The sequence below is a fragment of the Micropterus dolomieu genome, linkage group LG10, assembly GCF_021292245.1.
Source record: "Micropterus dolomieu isolate WLL.071019.BEF.003 ecotype Adirondacks linkage group LG10, ASM2129224v1, whole genome shotgun sequence".
Classification (NCBI taxonomy): domain Eukaryota; kingdom Metazoa; phylum Chordata; class Actinopteri; order Centrarchiformes; family Centrarchidae; genus Micropterus; species Micropterus dolomieu.
Window position 1 is genome coordinate 25,140,854 of NC_060159.1, and position 20,623 is coordinate 25,161,476.

The following is a 20,623-nucleotide window of genomic DNA, read 5'->3' on the forward strand; positions in this document are numbered from 1 at the left end:
AGACATCGGTCAAAATATGTTCCTCTCATCAAAATACTTTGCGTGCTTGCATCCAGTGCAAGTTGTGAGCCGGCTTTGTTGAAAGTAGTCAGACCTGCATCAGCACTGCAAGTGTAAATGCCTTGTTCTCCCTGACCAACAACACGTGAACATGAAGATGGTAGCGATACTGCGGTGAAAGCAGACAGACACCTCTACGCACCCCTTCGTTAGAGAAAGAGACCCACACACAGCTCACAGAGCTGAAAAACATCTTTTGCACAGTATATTTAATATTTGATGACAATTTATTTTCTTGCACATTGGTTCCTACTTCCTAGTTCAAGGCTTCAAGTATACATGTTCAAATACAGTTAGGATATGCTATATAATAGCAAATGACTAGCAACTGAATGCACACTGCAGTGACCGAATAGTTGAAAGAGAAGATGATGTTTCTGTTCTGTAGGCACCTAAAAGTGGTGCTCTACAAGAGCAATTATTGGTTATTAGTTATAAAATGTCCATACAAGTTTATATTATTTTTAATCCATAGGCCTCTGACTCAGACACCTACTCAAATATTAGTATACCTCTACAAGATCTATACGAATAATCATATTAGAGATAACACTTGTGGGGTTTCAGCAGAGGTAAGCATACGTATAGATGCTACTGGGTTGGAGTAAATGAAGATGGAACATTGCATAAATGAAAGATTTCAAACTGTACATTTTTAGAGAGAATATCCCCTTCAGAATTATAGAATTGCAGCCCAAAACCTCTTGTAAACCACAGCACAACATCTGAACATTACCTGACTGATTCTAATAAAGTGAAGCAGAACAGACATTAGTGAGGTTTTTAGCAAAGGCGTGTTTGGGCGGAATCTCCAAACTGGACATCGGAGGATCATTTGTGCCGTTTGAAATTTCTCAGGGACTAAACTCTAAAATTCTTTTAAACTCACTTATATCACAAAAGGTATTTACACGCAATGCAACATGTGTTTATGTATTTTCAAATATGTCAACATATCCAAACATTTGGATTTTAGGTCCATGGATGGAGCTTTAGGGGGGGGAAAAAGTACTTTCAATGAATAAAGTGTCCTCTGCTCCACCCATGGCCAACAAAAGAAATAAAAGGGGTTCAACTGCTCTCATTTAATCTGATTTCTTGTGCCACTCCATGAAGCAGTTCCTTTTAGAAGTGAAGCACAGAGAGACCCGGCACGCTGTGCAGTACACAGGTGTCTTCATCTTTTTGATGCCAGCCTCGTGACATCGCTTGCAGTACCTCCTGGCTTGGGTACCATCGTCTCCATGATATGCAGGCATGCAGGAGGTTGCTGGTGGTGTTGGAGGTGGTTCTGAGGCTTTGGCAAACTTCAGCATTTCTGAAGCGAGTGTCTCCCTGAAGAGCTTCTGGTTTAAAAGCCTTTTCATGTTGGGATGGTTCTTCCTTTTGTATAGTTCCTTATGAAGAAGGAAGCTGTTGACCACAGCGATGTCCATAAAATAGTAAAAGAAGGTCTTATACCATTTCATAGTTTTATGGTGCACAGTGTAGTAGCCAGTCAAAGCGTCGGACAAATCCACGCCACCCATGCACTGATTGTACTTTAAAACAGCATCGGGAACGGGCACATCTTTGGTCTGCCACACGCCAGCCTTTCTCACTCTCCTCTTCACAGTCTGTCCGCTAAATGCTTCATGCACAGTGGAGCACATCGTCACTTCACGCGCGTCCATCCATTTTACAAACAGAAGTTTGTTTTGACGTATCCACCGCATATCTCCCCTTTCAGCTTTCTTTGGTAGGTCATTCTTTGTGGTCTTCGGAAAGCCAACCTGATTTTTTCTGATTGTCCCACATACACCAATGTTTTGTCTGGACAATTCCTCAAAGACGTCAACACTGGAATAGAAATTGTTGACAAACAGTGTGTAGCCGCGACCGAGGACTGGGAATTGCAAAAGGTCCATTACTGAAGTGTAGCTCAAACCCTTGCCTGAATTGTTCCTACTCTTCCCATCATAGATTAAAAAATTCCACGTGTAGGACGTTAAGGAGTCCGCAAGGACAAATAATTTGTACCTCCACTTTCTGGGCTTTGCCTCCATGTACTGCTTCCTACTTATGCGAGACCTAGTAGCCACCATCCTTTCATCTATGGAAATGTTCCGATAAGGCTGGAAGTGTACTTTGCAGGCATTCACTATCTCAGTGTACAAGGGTTTGATCTTGAAGAGTCGGTCGTACTCTGCAGTGTTCTTCTTGCGGTCGTTCTCTTCGTCTTCTGCCGGGTCGCTCAGGTGCAGGGACCATAGGATGCTTTCAAAGCGATCCCGTGACATTGTATCTCCAGGGAATCGGAAGTTGTATGGCCATTCCTTTCTCCAAAAGTCAGATCTGGTATGCACTTTTACAAGCCCAGAGTAGATGATAATGGACAGGAAAATATAGAAATCTTTCACTGTCAGAGGTTTCCAAAGAAACTTGAATCCAGCCAGCTTTCTCTTGGCAGCATTAATGTTTGTGTTTGTGATGATGGTGCGGACAACAGAGGTGCTAAAAAACAGCTGGAAAAGTGAAAGAGGAGACCACGAGTTGGTGGTATCAAAGGTGGGGCCAGGCTTCCTGGTGGGCGTGAACCTGAGTGGATCCGGTTGTTTATCTGTCTCTTCTCCGTTATGCCACCGATCTTCGTCCCAGTCTTCCTCCTCTCTCACTCTCGAAGTGGCAGACTCACTGAGACGGCGTTTCTTTGGGGATGGTGACCTTGCTGATGGCCCCGGTGTGTATTCTTCATCCTCAACATCATCATCCATATCCTCCTCATCTTCCTCCTCCTCATCATCATCCATATCCATGTACTCCTCCTCTTCTTCCTCTTCCTCCTCCTCCTCCTCCTCCTCCTCCTCCTCCTCCTCTTCTTCTTCCTCCTCTTCTTCACTTTGGAAACAAGACGGAGGAGAAAAAAAGTCAGAATTGACCAGAAATAGTTAGTATTATTATTATTGCATGTTACTGTCAGTGACTTGCATGGTGAATGGCCTAATAAACTCTTGTCGTCATCCAGTAAACTTGTGTATAAAGATTACATACTCTGGCTGAGGGGGGATGGAGTCCGACACAGGAAATGGAGACTGTGGCTGAGAAACAGGTGCAGACATCTGTTGAGTAGAGCAGCCTTGCTGTGACTGAGAGGTGGGAGAGGTGATGGATGTTGATGGCCCTGTCCTGTAACCTTCGTCACCATCCATGTCTTCACTTTGGAAACAAGACAGGAGAGAGAAAAAAGTCAGGATTCAAACACAAACATATTCCTTCATTGGCATGTAGATTGGAACATGTGACTCAAAACATCAAAGTCACAATATGGACTATAGTTTCGTCTTTTGTTTCTTTCCTTCAGTTATTACTTGACCCTTCGCTACTGTTGCTAAGTCCAACAAACTGTTGGACCTCTCGGATTTATCACGGCGCTGCCACAGTCTATAACTGTATTCCCTGGAGAAATATTGTCTACTTTTTGGAAAAAAGAAAAAAGCGATCTCAGAAAGGTTTGCATTCCACATTTAAAAGGTTGTATTCAGGCTGTAAATTGACGTGAAACAAACAGACAGAAGCTAAAACCTACTGATCACAGAGGTAAAGTGAACCACCACATCACCTGACAATTGAGATAAAGGACAGCGATATTAAGGATTAACTATTACAATCATTAAAAAGCAATAACAGTAGGGTTATATAACGTTACACTCAGTAGTAATTTAAGTTAGGTAGCATTAGCTAACTAACATTACATTTGGTACAACCCAAAGCCTAAAGTTACATTTTTCTGGATTTGTTTTAGGTTTCGGAAAAAGGGAATAATTCGTACAACTTCTCTTTTCAACCTCTTTGGGTAGCGACTGTAATTATTACAAGTGCCTTAGGAACAGCATTTGATTAATCTTGGAAAAATACAGCGATTTTTATCGTGTATTAGAGTCAATGGAGCGCAGTGTCGGGACATCAGTTAGAACAATCCTACACTGCACTGTGGTTGGCCAGCTGTGTATTCAGGGCGTGGCTTAGCGAAGGGTCAATTGTGTGATATATTTTGATTGAAATGGATCGGTGTAAACGTATAATATTTTTGTAGACTGCAAACCGAAATAAACTATTCATTCATTCTATAGTGATTCACAATAAGGTAAAAATAATGACCAGGAATAGTAAAGTATTATTGTATAGCTTGCTTTGTGAATTGCCTAAATTTAGACTAGAAACATTTGTTGTCATCCAGTAAACTTGTATATAAAGATTACATACTCTGGCTGAGGGGGGATGGAGTCTGTCACAGGAAGGGGAGACTGTGGCTGAAAGGTGGGAGAAGCAATGGATGTTGATGGACGTGGTCTGTAATCATCTTCACCATCCTCCTCCTCCTCATCTTCACTTTGGAAACAAGACGGAGGAAGAGTATTTAAACACTCAGGTATCCATGTCACTGGGCTATAGTTTGGAAATTGTGACATAAAACATAACAGCAAGAAAATATGGAGCACAGTTTTTTAGAGTGAGCTAATAATTGGGAGCAAAAATTGTATATTATAGCACGTTAGCGTTGGCGACTTGGCTTGTTAATGGTCATAATTTTGCCATCTAAACTTCTGTAGTCATTCAATACATATTTCAGAGCAGTAATAGAATGAATAGAAATTCCAGTGACAGACCAAAGTTACACATAATGATAAAACATGGTCTTATAACGCTATGCTCTCTCTCTCTCTCTCTCTCTCTCTCTCTCTCTCTGTTGGTGCCATCTTAGCATTGCTAATGCTAATAGCCTAGGTAACACAAGCTCAAATTTCCACTGTTCTGAACTTTAGACAGCAAATATATAAGAAATTTAAAACAATATAAACATTACATACTCTTCCATTGTTTGATCTAGGACGAGGTAATCCACTCTGTTGTCCTCCACGTCACACTCCGGTTGAATCAGGTCCTCATTGTCCGACTCTGAATCTATGGGAATTTTAGCACTGCCGCTTTTAGCATTTCCAGAATTTCACAGAGAATAATTAATTTCTTCAGTCTCAGGTTCAGTTTTTGGCAAATAACTAGGGGTGTGACGATACACTTAGCTCACGAAGACGAAACGATGTTGGGTTCACGAGAGCGACACAGGAAGAGATTTTAACAATACTTTTAAGAAAGCTTCAATGACAACATACAGTGGGGCCAAGTATTTATTCAGCCACTGATTGTGAAAGTTCCTACTTAGAAAGATGAGAGGTTTGTAATTTTCATCATAGGTACACTTCAACTATGAGACAAAATGAGAAAAAAAAAAATCCGGGAAATCACATTGTAGGATTTTTAGAGAATTTATTTGTAAATATGGTGGAAAATAAGTATTTGGTCACCCACAAACAAGCAAGATTTCTGGCTCTCACAGACCCTGACTTCTTCTTTAAGAAGCTCTTCTGTCCTCTACTCGTTACCTGTATTAATGGCAACTGTTTGAACGACACCTGTCCGCAGCCTCAAACAGTCAGACTCCAAACTCAATGGCCAAGACCAAAGAGCTGTCGAAGGACACCAGGAAGAAAATTGTAGACCTGCACCAGGTTGGGAAGACTGAATCTACAATAGGCAAGCAGGTTGGTGTGAATAAATCAACTGTGGGAGCAATTGTAAGAAAATGGAAGACATGCAAGACCATTGATAATCTCCCTCGATCTGGGGCTCCACGCAAGATCTAGTCCCGTGGGGTCAAAATGATGAGGTGATGAGGAAAACTGATCCGTGTTACGGGAAGAATGAACGGGGCCATGTATCGTGAGATTTTAATCCAAAACCTCCTTCCATCAGCGAGAGCCTTGAAGATGGAACGTGGCTGGATCTTCCAGCATGACAATGATCCCAAATTCTTTAAAAATCCTACAATGTGATTTCCTGGATTTTATTTTTTTTTCCCTCATTTTGTGTCTCATAGTTGAAGTGTACCTACGATGAAAATTACAGACCTCATCTTTCTAAGTAGGAGAACTTGCACAATCAGTGGCTGACTAAATACTTTTTGGCCCTACTGTATATATGGGGTGGAGGTCTTGCGATCATCCCCCAGAAGAATTAAACTTAATTTTCTGCATTCTGGTGACGTTTTTTGCCTTTCCTTTATCCATTTACAGAGGAAATGTGTTTATTTATAAAGTGAAACACAATTCAGGTTGCAGGTAACAATTAAACAACAATTAAAGTGTAAAATTATAACAGAATATAATGCAGTAAGGCCTTCAGGCATTCTGTGTTGCTTTCTGATTTTTTTTTTTTGTTTTTTTTTCCTGGAGATCAACTTTTCTCATTAATATCATCCCTGCTGAGTCAACACACATGCAGGCACGATTTAGTCTTCCCTCCTCTTTGTGTCTTTGTTTGAGGAAGTAACCTCTTTAAAAAGGTCTAGTGTGTAATATTTCTGAGGATCTACTGACAGAAATGCAATATAAGATCTATAGCCATGTTTTCAGTGGTGTATAAAGACCTTAAATAATGAACTGTTAAGTTTTTATAACCTTAGAATGAGCCATTTCTATCTACATGCACAACACGTGCTCGCCCTATTTCTACAGTAGCCTAAAAGGATAAATGGCTCTATAGAGCCCGTCTCGTCATTACGCTGAAAGAAAGAAAATGTAAAAAGATGAAGGAGTAGTAGTAGCAGTAGTTATCTGGTTTGTTAGAAGTAAGAAGAGAAGTGAAATTTAGACAAATAGGACCACACATTATTTATCACAAGAGCCGACCGAGCGTGTCGGTCACCGTAGCTTCTCCTGCGCTTGGAAAGGGAGGGGTGTACTGTGGCTGTTGGATACAATTCACAACCCTCACCACTAGAAGCCACTAAAACCTATACACTGAACCTTTAATAGCTCTTCAGCACCTCAGATAAAGTACAGTAAAGTCCCAAATGGAGTAAGTTTGTGTTTTTTTTTATATTGTAAAACTCCAAAATCAGCTACAATACCGTTCGTCACAAATGTCTGGACTCACAGTGCAAGTGGGGGTTCACTTGATTCCTTTCGCGGTGTACGCTGGTGTCACGTCAGCTGGGTGGAGTTGATTCACGCATGAAAAAAACCATCAATGCGTGTTGTGAGAGCGTGTGAAAAGAGTCAACTGCGAAAGTCTCACACTCTGTGCATGAGAGTTGGCAGCTCTGATATCGCGAGACAATTTTCAGCTCGATGAGAAATATCGTCACGTTTTAATATCACGAGATCTCGTGGCACGAGTCACATCCCTACTCAGTACATATATTCTGCTCACAATTCTGTCAAAACCAACTTTAATGGAATAATACAGCCTTTTGGGAAATAAGCTTATTCGTTGCTTTACAGTTATTTTGGAGTGATTTATACATTAAATTTGATCTGAAGAGCTCATCATTACACGTGATTCACAATACTGAGATATCTGATTGTCTAACAGGGTGATTTTAACTGTTTTGGGAAAAATGATATCTTCCACTCTCAATATTAATCAGCTTCAATCTATAAATATTCAGCCTTTATCCCCCAGTGTCACTCTGTTTTGTTGTTACCTTCATAGAGCGAACGCGTCTTTATCCGGCTTTTCTCCAGCGTTAAGAAGCAGCCGCTGTTCTCTCCCGTTACGTCTCCTGTCCCTATATCACACGCCAGCACCTTGATGGGACCCAACCCCCCCTTTATATGGATCTGGATGCTGTCCTGCATCAACACACACACACACACAGCAGCTTTTTATGTCATCTACCTCCTAATGTACAGCTAAAGGAGAAAATCTGCATGAAATTAGATTGGTAATATTACCAACATCCTCATTCTAATCTTGTTAAAAACGATGTATCCATGTATGTATTATAACTGTCCGATAAATACATTTTCTAGAAATGCAAGTAGAAAATTATCTTTATCATTACAAAGTAGCAAATTTTAAATTTAATCAGAGTCAAAAACATTTTTAAAATGCATTATTCCAGTTTATCCTCTTGAATAATGGACCGAACAGATGAAAACTTTGTTTACCTCTTTTGGTGCAGGAACCTCCAATGTGGTATCTGCCGGAGCTTTGACAACGATCACCGTCTGCTCCTGGAAGGCGCTGAACCGGCTGACGTCCTCGTAGGTCAAGTAGGCAAGCGTGCAGGAAAGGTTAAAGAAAACCTAAACTGTTCAGACATGACTTCCTGGTCTCTGGTATTGCTGCTTGCAGCTTTCGGGAGAACTTCACACTCGACACTCAACTTCCTTGGGTCCTCAGCAATACACAGGAAATGCATACATACGTCCTTCAATTTTAGTTAGATACTAGCTCTGAATGATGACTTGGCCACTTGAAGGCAGTGAATCAAGTTGTAAACACAGCGGTTTAGAACATTAATGGCTGTGTGATGTGTTATTTTGAGGGGACAGCAAATTTACACAATTATTTACAAATTATACAAGCTGTACACTCACTACTTTACATTGTAGCACAGTGTCATTTCTTGAGTCTTGTCACATGAAAAGATATAATCAAATATTGACAAACATGTGAGAGTGTGCTCACTTTTGTAAGATTCTGTAGACAAAGTCCTTCCATTATAGTTAGATTTAACCTAGCTCTAACTGATGACTCAACAACTTGACATCACCTTTTATAGTTGACAAACTTGATAGCAACCAGTTGCCTGTTTATCCATCCAGAAATTACAGATCAATCAATTCGGTGTTCTGACCTTTCCAATGACATCAATCTAAACTGTCCTGAATTGTAAAACCCAGTAGAAACGCAAGGAACTACTACTGAGCTGGGTCTGATGCGAAAGGATATGCAGCGTTTTCTTTGTCGTCAGTCATCTCGAAGAGCTGCTGCGTACAGCTTTTGATGAGGTCGTCCAGCATGTCCTCCCCAAGCTTCAGGTTCTCCAACTCTGTCTCCAACTTCTGTTTGTTTGTCTGCAGAAAGCTGGAGATCGGAGCCTTTCCCCTGGACAGACAGAGAACAGGTTTACTTCATAGCTTACAGGCAACACACAACATTTTTATTTGAGAGTTGATTTTTATACTTGATTTTGGAAGTTGGCCCTTTGCTGCGTGGCCCTTGTTCATTTGGAGCATGCACTAGCGGTGAACTAACAGTTATCACAAATACTGTTTATTAGGGCTGCAACTAATTATTGATTCATCTGTTTGTAATTTTTACGATTAATTGTTAAGCCTAAAAATGAAAATGACGCCATTCACAATTTCCCAGAGCCCAATGTGACTTCTTAAATAACTTGTTTTGTTTGATTAACAGCATAAAAATAAAGATTTTCGTTCTACAAAGAGAAATCAGAAAATCCTAAATTTGAGAAGCTCAAATCATCAAATGTTTTGACTTGAATTATTTACAATTAATTTAATCGACAGCAGATAATTACAGAAAGAATACGGAACTGCCAATGACACACATTCATGTTAAAAACTAATAACATCCAATATATCAGCTTCATAAATCCAGTCAGGCTCAAACATTAAACAAACAAGGACTACTACAGAACTAAAAGGACAAATACGTTTATAAAACAGCAAACTTGCACAGTAAATAATTATAAAACCTGAAGACGCTCTTGCATCATATCTTTTTATCTGTTCACTCACGTCCATTTGTACATGTTGGCCGACTTCTTCTTGATGAGGAGCATGCCTTCCAGGATGTTGGTGATGTCATAGACTCGTCGCCTGCGGGTCTTCAGGCTCGTGGTCACATGATTGAGGTCCAGCAAGCAGCCTGGAGCCGCTTGCATCAACCCCAGGAAACTCAGCGTCAGCACCCCCAGGGACGCACCTGAAAGTGAAATTTTGGATCTTTATTATGGCAAAGTCCGCCATCGCTGCACTGGACCATATGTGGTATTCACACAACACACGGCATGTACTGTATATTAGGATGAGCTTTATTTAGTAGGTTTACAATTTCAAGGAATTTGCTTTGGTATTTTCCTCCATTTCTACAACATCAGATCCTTATTAAGCTACTGCTAATGCAAACCCAACAGTAAATGTTTACGTTAAAAACAAGTATGAGCCAGTATAGTTGTATATACTGTATGTGATTGTTTGTTTTTTTTTAACTCTGAAATATCAATACAAGTATGCAGCATTTCCTACCACAGCTAGTTCCCATTTTCTGTCATTTTGGGCATTTTCTGACAGCTCATAGTTTTTGAATATTGTAGATTTATTAATATTGCTGTTCTGTTCAACAACCTGATTTGTTAGTACAAATACTTCTTACAGCAAAAATACTGAAAAAAATGATTAAATTAAATGACTCGAGCACTCACCCTGTCTGTGGACTCCCTTGGTTTGGATCATCTCTCTCTGCAGGCTGACGCTGGAAAGAGACATGAAAATATTTTTTATTCGACTTGAAGTTTAACGATTCATTACTGTCATGTGCATGTAAAATACAGTGAACGCCAACATCTGCAGGAACCACATCTGTGTCCTGTTCCCAGGAGGGAATTACATTTTTATTTTAATTGATGGTGCAAAAAAAAAACAGAAGCAGAGAGGTTTTGTTACCCAGTCTTCTTGGCCCCTGAAGTCTTCTTGGCTCCTGAATCCTGGAATTCAGAAGTGAAAAGAGCAGGTTGAAACTGTGTAAAGTTCAATTATTTACCAACATTTCTTTTGTCACTTTTGTAAAAATGTGATCAAACATTTTTGGAGTTGTTGAAGTTTGTTATGATTTCATATTTTGATAAATGAACGATGTTTTACTTAACTTAATATGAATAGATATTCAATAAGACAAGAAAATCACAACCTCTGTATCTGCAGATAATCAATATGAAGTGACTTTTATTGGGCCCAGGACAAGAAACCTGACTGGGACCTCCTTTGTGAGATATGTTTAACAAACTGTTAATCACACAGGGAAAATGTGATTTGACCTGCTGTGGTGGATCATCTGCTTCCACATTAACAGGATCACCACCTTCCAACGCATCGTCATCATCATCGTCGCCATCATCAGCCTCACCGTTGTCGTCATCATCACCGCCTGTGCCCCCCTTATCCTCTTCCTCAGACGATTCAGCTCCCCAGGGGTTAATCATACCCAGAGAACCCTCCAGGCAGGGGGGCATGATGGGAATGGCGCCACTTTTGACCCCATCGGTGGAAATGTCCTCCGGCAGGAAGTGGTCTTCGCAGATTAAACGCTGCTCAGTCAAGTCCTGCTTATCCGTCTCTCTCAGCGCTGCCAGCCATACCTGAAAAAGACATCAGTGTTACTGTTTGGTCTGCTGTTTTCTTTTACACTGGATATATATTTAATTTTATTTTAGTTTGTCAGATTTCTGCAGACAGGAAAAAGAACTGATGCCAAACTCAAGGCTCTAAATCTTCCCTGGTGTAAAAAAAACAAAACAACAATAAACGCCACAGTCATGTTTGTCCACCGCCTGCAGCCCCAGAAATCTGATGCATGTGAAGTTATGAAAAATCCCAAGTTTGCATCACTTATATAAACTCTTCTCATGTGCCTGGTTAACACCATTTAACTCTGGACACATATTGATGCATCACATTAACACCTCCTTGTCCGTTGTTGATTCAAGTTGCATGTTTGGATTCATGAGTTTTTGCTTTTGTGCAAGAACTGAAGAAGTCTCTTGGATGAGGGACAAAATGTCTTCTAGTTATTCTTTCACCAAGTCCATTTGCCCTTGACCTCAACCTTCATTGGATGCTTTTGTACAGTTTTTGTGAATTTCAAACTAACATCACATTACTATAGTCAGACAGTTTTGAGCAGAGACTCTTTTAAAACTCTCCTTGTTGGTGTATTCAAGGATGGTCCGACATCCCAGACTTAGTTGATAGTAAAACATTTTTGATTTAAGAAATAGCCAAATTGAACTGATCCTTCTCACATCATTTAACCTTAAACTATATATTTTTTGTGTTTGAGCTGCACTGATATGTTCCAAAAACAGCCCCTGCTGGTAACTTAAGCAGATTATAACATAGTTAACTTTGACCAAATCAAAGTGCAGTTGAATGTTGACTGTGATGTTTCTGTAAATAGTTAACAAATCTAACAAATTTTGATAGTATTTTTTAAAATTGGTAGCCTGGTTATTTCACGTGTTGGTTAGGTAACGGTCAGCGGCCAAAACATGGCGTGCACGGTCCTTTAACTACACAGGTAAGGTAGCTGATAAGAGTCCGTTAGCCGGTAGAAAGATAAATAAAATACTCTTAAAGTAGTTTAACGCTACCTAGATAGCCGTGTTTTACTTTTGGTTAAATTGTTTTGTCCGTACCTTGACCTGCGCTGGGTCTTTCGGGAAGCTGAAGAACCTCTTCGGTGGTCGGTTGAGGACCCCCCGGTTAAAGTTAACGTTCACCACGCGGTTCGGACACCCGGAGACAACACACTTCACCATGATGAACCGACACTCCTCACATAAATCTGAGGGGGGGAACGAGCCCCGTTCATAACAGTCTAGATTCAGAAACTAACACCACGATACAACTTGTCCTGTTTTATTTACGTCGTGTTTCTCAGATGGTTTTCAGACCGGAGGAGGTGTGTTCTTCTCGACCCGGAAATAAAACAACAGGCTCGTTGGCGGCCACGCCCCGAATACGCAGCTGGCCAATCACAGCGCAGTATAGAACTCTCTCTAACTTTTTTTGTTGTTGTTGTTAAAAGTACTTTTTTTTGTTTGTTTTTATTGAAAATTATTCCATATACAAAAAAACATGGCTTTGAGTTTTCACCATATTACAAAAAGGATCAAGTGCATATCAAAAGACAGGAAAAAACAAAACAAAAAAATGAAGATAAAATGAAATGAAATAAAAGTTCTTGAGATGAAAGACATAACGCTTCAGAAAAAATACAAAAATAAATGATCAGTAGTTTCATTGTCACCACAAAATCACTCCAAGTCGCTGGATGGATATACACCTTGTAGAATTTTAAAATGGATTTGGGTTTGTAGTTGGTTACGCCTCTGAGCAACTATGGGATAAGTGTCTTGCTCAGGGACACATTGGTGGATGTGTCATAGTGGGGAATTGAACACCAAAGGCATGTGTCTTATCCACTGCCTCACCACCACCCCTTTAACGTCTTGAACCCGGTCCTGTTCCCACTCCTAAATGCCTCCAACATAAGCGGTGAACCAGGGTTTGTCATTGTTGTAACTCACCTTGGTGCATGATGGTACACATCTGTTCTCACAGAAGCTGAAGTAGGATGTCACAGCATCTGTAAACTCATCCAGTCTGTTGGTAGCAGCCATCCCAGTCAGTGCAGTCCAAACACGCCTGAAGGTCCTCCTGTTTGGATTTCATAGTTATTACCATTGGTGTACACACACACATTTATGCATAAATGTAAGTGTTAATAATGAGGCAGGGCATCAAGATTGTGTGCATAAAGTGATAAATTGATCAGACAGCTGCAGCTGATTCTGAGCGCTGCTCCTCGGTTCCTCACAAACAGGAGCGTCAGTAGCGTGTGGAAGAACCATTTACAGCCAAGAGGAGTCTGTTGCCCATTGTTCAACCAGCATGATCCCACAGCAGTTCTTCCACAGGCTGCTGATAAGCCTGTTTGTTAAATTAATAAATTGTTAAATTGCCAATATGTCTTGTTTATTCAGACTTCAATCATCCAACCCACCAAATAGCACCAAACAAAAGTCAACAGCAAAGTTTGTCATTTTCAGAGAAGAGTTGGCAAGTTTTTCAAGGGCGCAACACACATACTCAGCTCTGCTGCTCATCCCACAAATGCATGTTCCTCAAAAGGAAAATAATCAGGCTTTCCAGTGGTAAAAGATTTATTACCATGAAGCAATTGTTACAACAAAGAAATAGCCTTATCTAGCAAACACAAATTTTTTTGTGCATGGTTGATAGAGACTATATTTTACATTAACGGGAGACTTAAGAGAAGTTATGCGATTGTTTAGAGAGAAGGATTTTTTACAGCTTTTGGTTAAAGTAGTAAAATACTAGGTTAGTATGTTCAGGGCAAGACCCTACCCCCTCAAATGAGAGATGCACCTTGCCCCTTTATGATTGATTGATTGTAAGTTAGATGTTATTTAGAGACTGGACAGCCCCTTTAGCCAACTAGAAAGTCTGAGGTAAAAAGTTTGAGGTTATTAGCTTACATATGCTCACATAGCTAGACTTTCTGCTAACAAAGCAACTAGCAACATCACTGTAAGAAATAAATGATAGGAAAGCTAATAACATAAGGCAAGGCATGTCTGTTTCTAAACAACGAGTCTATCACACATGTTTTTAACCAGCTACTTGTAGCTTATTTTAATTTGCACCAAGTGATTTTACACCATCACCACCAAATGTAGCTTATTTATTTTACTTTGTAATTTGTTACCCTAAGCATAGCCATATTTTAAGTGTCGATAAACAGAGCTTGAGTTTAGGGGTGGTGTCTCACACCAAACTACACCTAATGCCTTAAGACACAAAATGGACGCTAGAGGGCGAAAAAAATTGGCGCCAACGAGCCTGTTGTTTTATTTCCGGGTCGAGAAAAACACACCCCCTCCGGTCTGAAATCCATCTGAGAAACAAGACGTAAACAAACAGGACAAGTTGTATCGTGGTGTTTGTTTCTGAGTCCAGACGGTTACTAATGGGGCTCGGATGTGGCTTAAACCCAGTATTCCCCCTCAGATTTATGTGAGGAGTGTCGGTTCATCATGGTGAAGTGTGTTGTCTCCGGGTGTCCGAACCGCGTGGTGAACGTTAACTTTAACCGGGGGGTCCTCAACCGACCACCGAAGAGGTTCTTCAGCTTCCCGAAAGACCCAGCGCAGGTCAAGGTACGGACAAAACAATTTAACCAAAAGTAAAACACGGCTATCTAGGTAGCGTTAAACTACTTTAAGAGTATTTTATTTATCTTTCTACCGGCTAACGGACTCTTATCAGCTACCTTACCTGTGTAGTTAAAGGACCGAGCACGCCATGTTTTGGCCGCTGACCGTTACCTAACCAACACGTGAAATAACCAGGCTACCAATTTTAAAAAATACTATCAAAATTTGTTAGATTTGTTAACTATTTACAGCAACATCACAGTCAACATTCTACTGCACTTTGATTTGGTCAAAGTTAACTATGTTATAATCTGCTTAAGTTACCAGCAGGGGCTGTTTTTGGAACATATCAGTGCAGCTCAAACACAAAAAATATATAGTTTAAGGTTAAATGATGTGAGAAGGATCAGTTCAATTTGGCCGTTTCTTAAATCAAAAATGTTTTACTATCAACTAAGTCTGGGATGTCGGACCATCCTTGAATACACCAACAAGGAGAGTTTTTAAAAGAGTCTCTGCTCAAAACTGTCTGACTATAGTAATGTGATGTTAGTTTGAAATTCAAACATAAAAACGCCTGAATCTAAGCATGCAACTTTAATAAACAACAGGCAACGAGGTGTTAATGTGATGCATCAATAAATGTCCACAGTTAAATTGTGTTAACCAGGTACATGAGAAGAGTTTATAAAAGTGAGGCAAACTTGGGATTTTTCATAACTTCATATGCATCAGATTTCTGGGGCTGCAGGCAATAGAAAAACAGGCTAGTGTTTATTGTTGAGGGAGTTTTTTTTCCACCAGGGAAGGTTTACAGACTTTGGCTTTAGATCCTGTCTTCACAAATTAGACAAACAAATGAAGAGCTGTAAAAATATATATCTAGTGTAAAAGAAGACAGCAGACCAAACAGTAACATTGATGTCTTTGTTCAGGTATGGTTGGTGGCGCTGAGGGAGACGGACCAGCAGGACTCGACAGAGTGGCATTTAATCTGCGAAGACCACTTCCTGCCAGAGGACATCTCCACCGATGGGGTCAAAAGTGGCGCCATTCCGATCATGCCCCCCTGCCCGGACATGATGAACCCGCAGGGAGCCGAATCGTCTGAGGAAGAGGATAAGGGGGCCACCAGCAGTGATGATGACGACAGCGACTACGATGATGATGTAGATGACAGCGACTACAATGTTTATGATGACGACGACGATGCATTAGAAGGTGGAGATGATGATCCACCACAGCAGGTCAGGAGACACTTATTCTATCGCATTTTCCCTGTGTGATGCACAGTATGTTAAACATCTCTGTATATTCTTATTTATAAGACCCATAAAGTAGGGGCCAGACAATTCAAAATGATTATCTGCGGATACAGAGGTTGTGATTTTCTTGTCTTATTGAATATCTATTCATATAAAGTTGAGTTAAAAAAATTGCTAAATTTCAATTTATCAAAATATCAAATCACAACAACAAAAAACTTCAACAACTCCAAAAATCGATGATAAAATTCTGACCTAAGTGACAAAAAAATTTTGGTAAATAATTGAACTTAACACAGTTGCAACCTGCTGTTTTCACTTTCTGAATTCCAGGATGCAGGGGCCAAAAAGACTACAGGGGCCAAAAAGACTGGGTAACAAAATCTCTCTGCTTCTGTTTTTCCTGTTAAAATAAAATGACTTTCTGTTAGATTTCTTTTTATTGATCTGTTCCCCTGCTGTGATTCCCTCCTGGGAGCAGGATACAGATGTGGTTCCTGGCATTCACTATATTTTACATGAGCATGACAGAAATGATACGTTAAACTTCAAGTCCAGTAAAATATTTTCATGTCTCTTTCCAGCATCAGCCTGCCGAGAGAGGCGATCCAAACCAAGGGAGTCCGCAGACAGGGTGAGTGCTCATTTAATTGAATCATTTTATAGGATATTCGCTGTAACATGTGTTTGTTCTAACAAATCAGGTTATTGAACCTCAAAAGCTTTTATTTACAACAGAAGTGTCTGTGTTAAAGTACAGGTCCCAGAAGTTTGAGGCAAACACAGACATACAAAATCACTATTGTCTTGTTTTTGTCAGTAACAAATACATTTAGAATCCTGTGACACTTTTACTTATTTGACAATATATAAAAATATCGCTGCAAATGTTATGATGATAAAAACATTTAATACCATTCGATATCGATAACTATCGTGATTAAATGTCACATTTAAAGGCAGATTTTTGCTCCTGAGTGAAAATTTTAGAAACCAGAAGGTTAACTGTGGTTTTAAACTATTCTGTATGGTCAGAACGTGACAAACACTTGATGCCAAACAGTGGATCAATTCACAAATTTGAGGTACAACATTCAAAACCATTGATAAAATCTTTAAAAAATATATTTGATTAGTAAATCTTTTTTTCAGTCCCATTTCCTCAACAACGTAAATATCTTAATCAAAGTATTAAATGCTAATTTGTTGAATTGAATAAAATCAAACATGTATTGACAATCTGTTGAAAATATGTTATATTGTTATTGTGGAAAATTATATTGCGACAACTATCATTATTGTTTTATTGCCCCGCCCTAATAGCAAGACAACAATTCTTTACATAATTGTTGTAGTTTGAATTACAAAATTATTCCTAACTGTTTTTAAAGTAAACCTTATAGAGATGGAGAGGTTTTTTAAAAAAAAGCTGTATCTTCCATCTCTAACTCTGGGCGTCGTGTTGCATTCAGAGGTCTCCCTGGGGCTGCTGACGCGGCGTTTCCTGGGCTTTATGCAAGCGGCTCCAGGCTGCTTGCTGGACCTCAATCTTGTGACCACGAGCCTGAAGACCCGCAGGCGACGAGTCTATGACATCACCAACATCCTGGAAGGCATGCTCCTCATCAAGAAGAAGTCGGCCAACAAGTACAAATGGACGTGAGTGAACAGATAAAAAGATATGATGCAAGAGCGTCTTTAGGTTTTATAATTATTTACTTGCTTTTTTTAAATTTGCTGTTTTATTAATTTATACTTTAGTTGTATAGTGATCCTTTTTGGAATTGGAAATTAATTGAACCTGAGTGATATGGGATTTTTGAAGCAGGGTGTTATCTCTTTTTAACAATCTTCGGCATTTCTGTAATTATTTGATAATTGTCGGCTGACGTACACAACAATACTATCGTAGGGATTGTTTGATAAATGGATTCATAGATTCAATTCAAGTCAAAACATTTGGTGATTTCAGCTTTTCTAGGATTTTCTGCTTCCTCTGTTTAAGAATTTGTAAAAGAATATCTTGGGGCCTGTTTTCGCTGTTAGTCACACAAAACAAATTATTTAAGCTTTTGATTAAGTTTAGGCGTAATAATTAATTGTAAAAATAATAAAAAGATGAATAAATTAATTCCAGAAAAGGAATCTTAGATTCCTTTTGAGTTTTCAACAACATCTCAGGGTTTCATCAGCAGATGTAGTTTGCTGTGGTCATGAACATCTATGTTCATGTTTTCATCAAGTGACTGTAGTGTGAAATCTCTGGAAAAAAAGCTAGTAAGAGGACTTTGAATTGAGATAATGTTTTCAATCTGTATTTCCCACGGTCAAGTATAAAAATCAACTCTCAAATAAAAATGTTGTGTGTTGCCTGTAAGCTCTGAAGTAAACCTGTTCTCTGTCTGTCCAGGGGAAAGGCTCCGATCTCCAGCTTTCTGCGGACAAACAAACAGAAGTTGGAGACAGAGTTGGAGAACCTGAAGCTTGGGGAGGACATGCTGGACGACCTCATCAAAAGCTGTACGCAGCAGTTCTGCGAGATGAATGAGGACAAGGAAAACGCTGCATATCCTTTCACATCAGACCCAGCTCAGTAGTAGTTCCTTGCGTTTCTACTGTGTTTTACAAATCAGGACATTTTGGATAGATTCAAATGAAAAGGTGCTGTTTCCTGCTGGGACAGGACGCTAGAATACTACTAAACAGCAGACAGAACATAAATCCAAATTAAGTGGCCTGGATGGATAAACAGGCAACTGGTTGCTATCAAGTTTGTCAAATCTAAAAGGTGATGTCAAGTTGTTGAGTCATCAGTTAGAGCTCGGTAAAATTTTTACTAAAATTGAAGGACTCTATGCATTTCCTTCATTTTTTTTCGTTGATCTGATTGACTTCACACTTGCGTGGCTGTATTGCTGAGGTCCCAAGGAAGTTGAGTGTCGAGCGTGAAGTTATTTAGCTGTCTGAACAGTTTAGGTTTTCTTTAACCTTTCCTGCACGCTTGCCTACTTGACCTACGAGGACGTCAGCCGGTTCAGCGCCTTCCAGGAGCAGACGGTGATCGTAGTCAAAGCTCTTGCAGATACCACATTGGAGGTTCCTGCACCAAAAGAGGTAAACGTAAAGTTTTGATCTGTTCAGTCTATTATTCAAGAGGATAAACTGGAAAAACTTTGCCCCGTATGCCTTTTAAAGTTGGTTGCATTCCTAGAAAATGTATTTATCAGACAGTAATAATACATACATAGATATATTGTTTTTAACAAGATTAGAATGAGGATGTCAGTAAAATTACTATAATAATCTAATTTCATGCAGATTTATTCCTATAGCTGTACATTTAGGAGGTAGACAGATTTAAAGTGTGTGTGTGTGTGTGTGTTGGAGCAGGACAGCATCCAGATCCATATAAAGGGGGTTTTGAGTCCCATCAAGGTGCTGGCATGTGATACAGAAAAAGGAGACGTGACGGGAGAGAACAGCGGCTGCTTCTTAACGCTGGAGAAAAGCTGGATAAAGACACGTTCGCTATATTCAGGTATCAACAAAACAAAGTGACACTGGGGGATAAATATTTATAGACTGAAGCAAATTCATGTTTATATTCAGAGTGGATTTTTCCCTAAACAATTAAAATCACCCTGTTAAACAATCATAGATATCTCAGTATTGTGAATCACGTGTAATGATGATGAGATCTTCAGATCAGATTTAATGTATAAATCACTGTAAAGCTGCGAATGTCGGCATGTAAGGACCCGCGGTTATGTAGATAGAAATGGCTCATTCTAAGATAATAAAAACATAACTGTTCATTATATTAGGTCTGTATACACCACTGATAGTATAGTTATGGATATTTACATTTACATTTATTCATTTAGCTGATGCTTTTATCCAAAGCGACTTACAATTGCCATACATGTCAGAGGTCGCACACCTCTGGAGCAACTAGGGGTTAAGTGTCTTGCTCAGGGACACAATGGGTCACAGTGGGGGATTGAACCCGGGTCTCTCACACCAAAGGCTGGCTTATCCATCGCCACCCCTATTATATTGCATCTCTGTCAATAGATCCTCAGAAATATCACACACTGAACCTTTAAAGTCCAGGAGTTTATTACTGAATTAAAATGTATTCATTTATTATTGAGGTTAAACGGTTGAAGTTTCTTCCTCAAACAAAGTCACAAAGAGGAGGAAAGAATAAATCAGGCCTGCATGTGTGTTGACTCAGCAGGGATGATATTAAATGAGAAGAGAAAAAATATCAGAAAGCAACACAGAATGCCAGAGAGCCTGACTGCATTATATTCTGACTGAAGAAATGAATTATTCTCTGTGACATTCTGGAAATGTTAAATGTGTTTGTGCTAAAATTCCCATAGATTCAGAGTTGGACAACAAGGACCTGATTCAACCGGAGTGTGACGTGGAGGACAACAGAGTGGATTACCTCGTCCTGGGTCAAACAGTGAAAAAGTATGTAATG

The 20,623-nt window shown here is 39.7% G+C and overlaps 2 protein-coding genes across 4 annotated transcripts in view; one reads left to right on the forward strand and one right to left on the reverse strand.

Moving 5' to 3' along the window:
• Positions 1 to 254: 254 nt before the first annotated feature.
• LOC123978336 (piggyBac transposable element-derived protein 4-like) lies at positions 255 to 15,033 on the reverse strand. Of its 3 annotated transcripts, XM_046061559.1 has the most exons (13): positions 14,988 to 15,033; positions 13,217 to 13,346; positions 10,946 to 11,266; positions 10,575 to 10,615; positions 10,334 to 10,383; positions 9,648 to 9,834; positions 8,836 to 8,991; positions 8,049 to 8,163; positions 7,583 to 7,730; positions 4,908 to 5,001; positions 4,303 to 4,428; positions 3,091 to 3,255; positions 255 to 2,937 (listed from the first exon to the last, which is right to left on the reverse strand). In XM_046061559.1, the coding sequence occupies exons 2-13, from the start codon at positions 13,307 to 13,309 to the stop codon at positions 1,146 to 1,148; spliced, it is 3,288 nt and encodes a 1,095-aa protein (XP_045917515.1). In that variant the 5' UTR covers positions 13,310 to 13,346; positions 14,988 to 15,033; the 3' UTR covers positions 255 to 1,145. The 3 variants fall into 3 exon arrangements, with proteins under 3 accessions (XP_045917515.1, XP_045917514.1, XP_045917516.1); XM_046061558.1 differs by lacking the exons at positions 13,217 to 13,346; positions 14,988 to 15,033 and adding an exon at positions 12,323 to 12,612; XM_046061560.1 differs by lacking the exons at positions 13,217 to 13,346; positions 14,988 to 15,033 and having other exon boundaries at positions 11,035 to 11,196.
• The window catches only part of LOC123978260, an 8,893-nt gene continuing 2,860 nt past the window's right edge, over positions 14,591 to 20,623 (forward strand). The window contains exons 1-9 of the mRNA XM_046061429.1: positions 14,591 to 14,869; positions 15,802 to 16,113; positions 16,465 to 16,505; positions 16,716 to 16,765; positions 17,604 to 17,790; positions 18,542 to 18,697; positions 19,131 to 19,245; positions 19,522 to 19,669; positions 20,520 to 20,617. Of these exons, the coding sequence (XP_045917385.1) occupies positions 14,747 to 14,869; positions 15,802 to 16,113; positions 16,465 to 16,505; positions 16,716 to 16,765; positions 17,604 to 17,790; positions 18,542 to 18,697; positions 19,131 to 19,245; positions 19,522 to 19,669; positions 20,520 to 20,617 (1,230 nt within the window). The 5' untranslated portion in view covers positions 14,591 to 14,746. The remainder of the gene's footprint in view (positions 14,870 to 15,801; positions 16,114 to 16,464; positions 16,506 to 16,715; positions 16,766 to 17,603; positions 17,791 to 18,541; positions 18,698 to 19,130; positions 19,246 to 19,521; positions 19,670 to 20,519; positions 20,618 to 20,623) is intronic.

What these genes read in the sequence shown, in the direction of transcription:
- LOC123978336 (XM_046061558.1), bottom strand. Translation starts at nt 12,445, where the DNA reads ATGGTGAAGTGTGTTGTCTCCGGGTGTCCGAACCGCGTGGTGAACGTT. An exon ending in GCCAACATGTACAAATGGAC is followed by an intron (nt 8,992 to 9,647) that starts GTGAGTGAACAG and finishes CTGTCTGTCCAG; the next exon opens with GGGAAAGGCTCCGATCTCCA. An exon ending in GACGCGTTCGCTCTATGAAG is followed by an intron (nt 5,002 to 7,582) that starts GTAACAACAAAA and finishes AAATTCCCATAG; the next exon opens with ATTCAGAGTCGGACAATGAG.